The sequence below is a fragment of the Suricata suricatta genome, chromosome 3 (genome assembly GCF_006229205.1).
Source record: "Suricata suricatta isolate VVHF042 chromosome 3, meerkat_22Aug2017_6uvM2_HiC, whole genome shotgun sequence".
Lineage (NCBI taxonomy): Eukaryota > Metazoa > Chordata > Mammalia > Carnivora > Herpestidae > Suricata > Suricata suricatta.
In genome coordinates this window covers 147,477,932-147,485,875 of record NC_043702.1, presented here as the reverse complement: position 1 = coordinate 147,485,875, position 7,944 = coordinate 147,477,932, and the positions used below count along the sequence as shown (strand labels likewise).

The window sequence follows — 7,944 nt, the reverse complement described above, 5'->3', positions numbered from 1 at the left end:
ACATGTAAGGGCACATCCCTCGAGCTGCCGCCCAGCGCGCAGGCAGAGCCCAGCGGAGCGAGCGGGCGAGCGTGGAGCCAGTGCGCAGCCGAGCTCTCGGACCAGGAAGCCACCGGGGCACCGGGCAGTGGCCGGGCGGGGCAGCTCGATCCCGGGGGCGGAGCGGCGGAGCGGGGCTGTGGGCGCCGAGCGGGCGGCGGTGTCCGGAGGACTTCCCGGCGAGCGCACGGAGCTGTAGGGTCGCAGGTGGCAGAGCGCTCGGCCAGCTGGCCCCGGGCACCAGAATCCGGTGCTGCCGAGCCGGGAAGGGCGCAGCGCCCACCGCAGCCTACAGCTTTCCCGGGACGTCTGGGCGCCCATGACGGCGACAGCGACAGTGCTCAAGGAGGGCGTGCTGGAGAAGCGCAGCGGTGGGCTGCTGCAGCTGTGGAAGCGGAAACGCTGTGTGCTCACCGACCGCGGGCTGCAGCTCTTCGAGGCCAAAGGCACGGGCGGCCGGCCCAAGGAGCTCAGCTTCGCCCGCATCAAGGCCGTGGAATGCGTGGAGAGCACCGGGCGCCACATCTATTTCACGCTGGTGACCGAGGGTGGTGGCGAGATCGACTTCCGCTGCCCCCTCGAGGATCCTGGCTGGAACGCCCAGATCACCCTGGGCCTGGTCAAGTTCAAGAACCAGCAGGCAATCCAGACAGTGCGGGCCAGGCAGAGCCTAGGCGCCGGGACCCTCGTGTCCTAAACCGCACAGTTTACCATCTTACCTTCGTGCTCCGCACCCTCCCCACCACGTGGTGTGAAGAGGTCAAGTCAGGTAAGCCCCTGGAGACTGAACTCTCCCTCTTTCCTTCTGTTTCTCCGAGGGAGAAAATGGGGGACTCCCACAGCATTCCACGTCAAAACTGAACCACCCAACAGGGAGTAGGAGCTTAGGAGGCTGAGTAAGGGACGCCAAGAGCTGGACTTTCTCCTGGGCCCCCAGGCAGGAGGGTCCTATGTGCCCCAGGTAGCGGAGAGGAAGATGGTGGGATGGGCCTCCTACAAGTTGGTCTACCCCTGGCTCCGTGGAGGGAGGCTGGCCTGCACATTCCATTGAGGCTTTCCAGCAGGGCTCTAGGACATGGCTTTCTGGGAGCTGAGGAGAGCCAGGGGGTGGGATGAACTGAAGTTTGCCCCTTCTTTGTGCTTTGATAAGTAATTGTCACAGAAGAGATGTGCATAGAATTGGGGCAAAGACAGTTTCTTTCAGTTAGCAGAGTTATTGGGAACAGAACCCAGCTCCCAAGGTGGGCTCTTACAGAGAGTTTGACTAGGCTGGGCCAGGGCTCCACTACCCATTCTTGACAGTGGGTATTGGGTCTTAGGTCTGAGCTGCTGGCAGACCAGAGGTGTCAGAGAGTGGGCAGGCCAGACCAGAGGCCAGGCCACTGTTGCCAAGGGGGAGTGGACCTGTCGGCCTGCCCCTGAGTGCCAGCCAATGCCCAGCTAGGCCGGAAGAGGAGCAGCTGGAGAAGGGGGTGGGGCATGGGGGCAGGGTGGGTGGATGGGTGCAGGATGGGGTCATGATTTATTATTTGTGATGTCTTAATCCTCCTTGAGCAGTAGGGCAGGGGGTGAGGGGCGGATTTGTGGTCAGGAAGGCCCAGGGGAGGGACCAGGAATAGAACCTCGAAGCCCTGGCTCCCAGCCCTGTGCCCTCTTCCCCAGATGCCACTCCTTCCCCGTGGGAACCAGGAGTAGGGCCGAGGGAGGATTTGTACCACTCAGGTTTTCATTTCTCGGATGGAAACCTATATCCCCTCCCATACCGTCTCACCCTCCAGCCCTGCGGTGCTCCACCTTACCAAGAAGAGTCCGGTTTAGCCCGGATGGAGGGGGGAGGGGAGAGAAGCAGACCTGCTGCACTTCAAACGGATCCATATTGATCCCTCAGGCCTCAGCCTGAAGCAGTTTCCTCCCCTGATCACGCTGTGTTTTCCTCCACTGATCACGCTGTGTTGTACAAACACGATTTTCTACCGTGCTCCTGATGTGGAGAAGGTTGGAAAGCTCTGGTATAAATCAGCTCATTGTGGATACTTAACCTCCGTGTCTGCCCCTGCCCTAACTGCTGTTCTTTCTTGCCAGCTTTCCGGCCCCTTTTGGCTCCTGGGAGGGTCACTGCGCTCCCATATGTCGAGGCGGAAGCTGTGGTCACGTGGAGGAGGCGGTGGAGCTGAAGGAATGGATGGGGCCCTGGGGAGGAGGGCAGAAGGCCACGTGGGGCTGAGGATGAAGATTCAGCCCCTGGACACTCTCAGAGTCTCAGGACATTCCCAGCTCAGGGCTTTGCCGCCACAGCCTGGCATATAGATCGCGATGGAGAGCTGGCATCTGAGCACCCTCCCCCAGTGGCCCCATCAGCTGACTGCAGACTGTTAGTCCCCAGCTTGGTGCCATGCCCGGAAGAGGACATTTCCCCGTGAGGTACCACACCAGTGCCTCAGGACTCAGGAGGCCAGCCTGGTACTCAGGGGAGGAGCCAGCCTGGCATCACTTCTGGACTCACCTTGGTGGGGGAGCTGATGGGCCCTGAGGCCCATACTTGGGGGTCTCCTGCTGCTTAGGTCCTTCTGGGACCCCCACCCATCCAGGCCTTCTCTTTGCACACTTCTTCCCCCACCTGCTGCCCATCTTCCCCTCCCCCCCACTGTGGTGCTAGGCCTGGAAGTGGTGGGGGTGGGGTGGGGGTTTGGCCATTACCATTTCATGCCTATCCCAAAATGAAGATGCCCTTCAAAGGGCAATGACCACACTGTTTGCTGAGTGGAGTTCTTTGCCCACAGAGACCCAGTGCCTGGAGCATCCCTCTCCTACCCCTGCTTTTCTACCCCGTAACCCATTCTGAGATCTCCAGCCTGGGTAGGGAGAGACACTGCGGCCCTAGGAAGCACAACCTCAGTGGTCCTAGGAAGGAGGGACTCTAAGGCCTGGACTGAGGGATGTTCTACTGGCCAACTCAGCCTGTGTAGCTATTGCTTCTCCAGAAGGCCAAGCCACCCCCGCTGTCCTGGAAGGTGGCTCAGCTTTCTGGACAGAGTTGGTCTTCCTGACATTTATACACTCAGGCTTTATACATTTATACAGTAAGCATTCCTTGCTGGATGGTTGGAGAGGAATCACTGCAGCACTGGAAAAGCTGAAAAGTTAGAGAAATAACTGCCTGAGTTCTACAGAAACATCATCGGGTAACCCTCGAGATCTTTCCATGCTGTGGTTTACTCCGCCCTCCTTTCCTCCATTGTCCACCAGGTCTGGCCTTCCGTGTGGCAAAGCAGTGGCCTACTTCAGAGTCTCCAGAAGGGACAAGCAGGCTGTGTGGCCCCCTTCAACAATTTGAAGGCTCTTTAATAACCTCTTTGTGCTTCCAACGTGTTTTGTTTCCCATCAGATTTCTCCTCCTGTTCCACCACAACCTCCCTGTCCTAGGTCCCAGTACCTTAGAGTCCCCCAGAGTACCTATTCATCTACTACGTGCCCTGCGTCTCACAATTGACAAAAAACTTGTAAATTACAAGGGAATTTTGACAAGTGTCTCATGGTACCTGGCTAGGCTCTACACCCGTTTCACGGATAGCCTAATCCCAGCAGGGCCAACAAGCATCATCTTCCACACCAACCCTGATATGTGCTGAGCAAGATCTGGGCTCCCCTAGCACGCTGGGGTCAATTGACGGTGTCTGTCATGGGCTTGTGGAGAAAGATGGGGAGGGTAGCCACACTTCTACAGGGTGGAGGGGTGGCGAGAAAGTGATGGGGTCTGCCACCCCTGCCTTGTTGGAGCCATGTGAATGGGAAAGGGTTAGCTTCTCCATCCTATGAGACGTCCTCTAAAATAGAATCCTTACTCTTCCAATCAGACTGAAAGGTCACTGATGGTGCGGATTCAGGTGTAAAGAAAGAAAAGAGGTACCAGAGCCTCAGAAGTAGCAGTGGTAGCAGATGGAGGTGGGATGCAGGCAACCCAAATAAGTATTCCTAAATGCCTCTTATATGCCAGCCTATGCTTGGCATTGGTGAGGCAGAGGGCTGGAACGCACAGTCTGACCCCTCCCCCGAGAAGCCCTGAGTCTGGTAGAGAGAGAAAGTGCCTGTCGAGCTGGCATGAGCATCCAGGGGACTGCCAGGCTCTGCGTCCTCTGCCCAGCACTGTGTTAGCCTCATTGGAATTTGCCAGACCACTCTGGGAGCCTGGCTGCAAAGAGCAGTGGGGGCACAGCCTGCATGTGGTGTCAAGGGGTAGGGGGCACACGGAGCAGAGGAAGAGAGGGAGGCTCTGGTTTCCGATGCTCCCTGCTTTTCTGGAACACAGCCATGTTGGTTCCAACTGTGCTTTGGTTCCTGCCCAAACCCAGCTTCAGTTTCTCCGCCTGCTTGGAGAGTTCCAGCCCCTCTGAAGAACCCTGATAACAGACCCTAGATTATAGTAGGCCCTCAATATTACATTAATAGAGGTGGTGGTTGTTGCCATGGGGAAGATCACTTCCTACCATTTGTAAGAGTCCCATGGCTTCCTGAAGGCTCCAAGAACTCACAGCACAGGGACTTGGGCCTCACATGCTGGCATGCTGAATTAATTTTTTTTTAAGGTATGTGACCTTTGGGGAGTCTTTGTCTCCCTGCTGGGGAGGGAGACCCCCTGCTTCATGAATTCAGGGGTGTCTTCACCGCTCTGGCAACTCTAGATTCTAAAAATGGATCATAGGCCCTCACCCTTGGAATGCTTGGCTGGACCACAGAGTAGGGTCAAGGCCTCTTTGAGGGCACAAACAGGCCCTGACAGTGCCAGCAGACAAGCACGAGATGGAAAAACTGCTCAGTTGGGCCTGAGGATGTCGTGAGGCCAGGGAGGGGCTGCCGCCTTCTCTTCCCCTGCCCCGGCAGCCCTGGCCTCACCCCTGCCTGATGCATGAGTCATGGATGGGAAAATGAGAAAGGGCAAGTCCCAGCCCAGCAACTGGGAGTCCTAAGGAGGCGAGGGGCGGGGAGACTGAGGGGAGAAGGGATGGGCTTGCTCAGATCAGGGTGAGCTGAGGCTGGGGCTGAGGCTTCGGCAAGAGTGAGCCTGTTGCAAGGGTGAGAAGGAAGACAAGTGCAAAGAACCAGCCTTGGAGCCCATGGCAGGCGCTGTGGCAGGAGGGAGCGAGGCTGGATCTAGAGGGCATTCTGGTCAGAACTCTGAAACCTGGCCTTTCCCAGAAGCTGGAGATGGATAGGTGCCGTGGGCAATTGTCCCACCAGGTCGAGGGCCCAAGGATCCCAGTAAGACTACATCGTGCTGTGTGCCAAGCTGTTGTGAGGCTACACAGCGAGCCCTGGCTGGGCCTCCAGTCTCCGTTCCAGTCCGCACGCCACAGTCCCCTGGTGCGTTGTGTCCGGAATGCAATCCATTCTGCTTAAAACCTCCAGGGGCTTCCCCACTGCCACAGAGGAAGTCCAGGCTCCTTGCAAGGGCCCTCTCCACAATCGGGGCTCTTTCTAGTGCGCCTGTCGGCATAGCCCCCCCAGCCAGGGCCCCTGCACGCAGCAGCCCCCATTCCAGGCTGGCGAAGGCTGCCTCTCACTCCCAGGTCTTTGCACCCACCTCCTCTTGCACATTTTGCACCGTTGGTGCACCATCTCGGAGGGCCCCCCTCTGCTCTGCCCATGGTCCAGGCCGAGTAGCTGCTCCCTCCCTTGGAGCGTACAGCTCTTCCATCAGTCACCCTGCACCTCAGTTGCTGGCTGACTCATCTGCCTGCTGTGCTCGGTGGCCTGTCATTCATATAGTCCTGCTAGCTCCGAGTATCTGCCACACAGCAGGTTCCTCTTCATGACAGTGGCAAATGGTATGAGTGTCTACTTTGTGCCAAGCATTGATCCAAGAACCATACACGTGTCGAATCATGTAATGCTCTGACAACTCCACGAGGTAGGTCTTATTCTTGTAACTCCCATGTTTTACATTGAGGCCCAGGGGCACGTGGGTGGCTCTGTTGGTTAAGTGTCTGACTCTTTTTTAATTTTTTAAAATGTTTTATTTATTATTTTTGAGACAGAGAGAGATAGAACATGAGCAGAGAGGGGCAGAGAGAGAGACGGGGACACAGAATCGGAAGCAGGCTCTAGCCTCTGAGCTGTCAGCACAGAGCTTGATGTGGAGCTCAAACCCACAAATGTGAGATCATGACCTGAGCTGAAGTCAGAGGCTTAAGCGACTGAGCCACCAGGCACCCCAAGTGTCCAACTCTTGATTTTGGCTCAGGTAATGATCTCATGGTTGTGGGACTGAGCCCGGGGCTCCATACCCATTGTGGAGATTCTCTCTGCCTCTCCCTCTGCCCCTCCTCTGCTCACACCCACGTGTATGCTCTCTCTCAAAAAAAGAAAGAAGGATAGAAAGGCAGGAAGAAAGAAAAGAAAAAAAAGAAAGAAAGAAATTAGGAAGGAAAAGAAATTAAGAAAGAAAGAAAGAAAGAAAGAAAGAAAGAAAGAAAGAAAGAAAGAAAGAAAGAAAGGAAGAAAGAAAAAGAAACCGAGGCCCAGAGAGGTTATGGGATTTGTTCAGTATCACACAGTGGCTATGAAATCATAAAGCCAGGACTCAACCAGGTCAGTAGGACTCTAGCATGGGCTCTTAACCCAACACCAGATGATTAGTCCTCCCTGGGTGAGTGAATGAGGGAATGAATGAATGAATGAATGAAACCACAGTGTCCTTGGGAGAAAGTTGCTTGGGAGATGGGGGGAAAGGACAAGCCCTGGGGAGTGGGGAGCACGTCCTGGGTCAGGGCATGGAGGAGCCGTGGCAGTTTCATGGAGAGGCTGGCCGCAGCCAGTCCTAGAATCAGTGGTGGGTCCCCCTATACGAAAGGACACGGGGAGGTATCCTGTGGATTGGGAGGGGGAGTCCCAGAGCGGGGCTGGTCTGGAACAATGGAGAGACCCGGAGTGGGAAAGTGCAGTGGGAACTCTAGGGGAACGAATCGTTTTCAGGCTGAGGGCCAGGCCTATATTGGCCCCAAATGCCATTTGTCTCATGAACTGGGCACAGGGCTGCTCCATCTGCAGGAACAGGGCTGTGAGCTCAGTAGATGTGACCACCTGTGGCAGCAGTCCTGGTTCCAGAGACCTCCCAGGTAGGGTTCACATCCAGCCAGGGTAACTAACCATCCTGGTGTGCGTGGGCCTCTCCTAGTGAAAAAGCACTGAAAAGCTCTGTGTCCCCAGGAACTCCTCAGTCCTGGGCAACCTGGGACAGAAGGTCACCCTCCGTCCTGCCCCAGGGACGGGAAGTACTGTGTCTCCCACCCTCTTATCTCACCAATCAGCTCTGCCCACAGCTCCTGGCCCCACCGAACGGTCTGAGCCCAGAGCAGCAGTGCTAAGGCCCCAAGGCATCACCTGCTCAGACTCAGGCAGCATCGGAGTTTTCTGTCATCCTTGGAGGGCACACCAGGCCCCCAGCTCTAAGGAGACATGAGAGCCAGGTGTCTCCACCAGGTATAGGGGCTCTTCGGTCAGCTCCGCTTCTACTAGTTCCGAACCACAATGCAGTTCTGTTCAACACAACCTCAGTGCCTTGGGAAGCACCTAGGATGGAAGCCTGGTTCACCTCTCATGACAGATGAGACACAGAGGGGACTGTCAGGTGGGGACAGTGCTGTGAGCAGTGGGCAGGGGACACAGGTGGTCCTTGGAATGGAGGATAGGATTCTGACTATCAGAGAGAGGAGGGTAGGCAAGGCCTTCCAGGGGTAGAAATTATCTGTGCAAATGTGCCAGGCTGGAAAAGGCAAGGTGGTTTGCATAGAACCTGGGGGTGCAAGGGCTGAGCACAGAGGAGGTGGGCCAACTCGGAGCTCCCTGACTGGCCAGGGCTCCAGGCCTCTTTCATAGGCAGTGAGAACCCTTCGCAAGGCTTCTGTTCTT

The 7,944-nt window shown here is 56.4% G+C and overlaps 1 protein-coding gene across 1 annotated transcript; it reads left to right on the top strand.

The window, feature by feature from the left end:
• Nucleotides 1-6: 6 nt before the first annotated feature.
• Nucleotides 7-2,791, top strand: PHLDA3 (pleckstrin homology like domain family A member 3). The gene is made up of 2 exons (XM_029933146.1): nt 7-808; nt 2,122-2,791. The coding sequence occupies exon 1, from the start codon at nt 359-361 to the stop codon at nt 734-736; it is 378 nt and encodes a 125-aa protein (XP_029789006.1). The 5' UTR covers nt 7-358; the 3' UTR covers nt 737-808; nt 2,122-2,791.
• Nucleotides 2,792-7,944: the final 5,153 nt, after the last annotated feature.

Coding starts and splice junctions, on each gene's coding strand:
- PHLDA3 (XM_029933146.1), top strand. CDS start 359: ATGACGGCGACAGCGACAGTGCTCAAGGAGGGCGTGCTGGAGAAGCGC.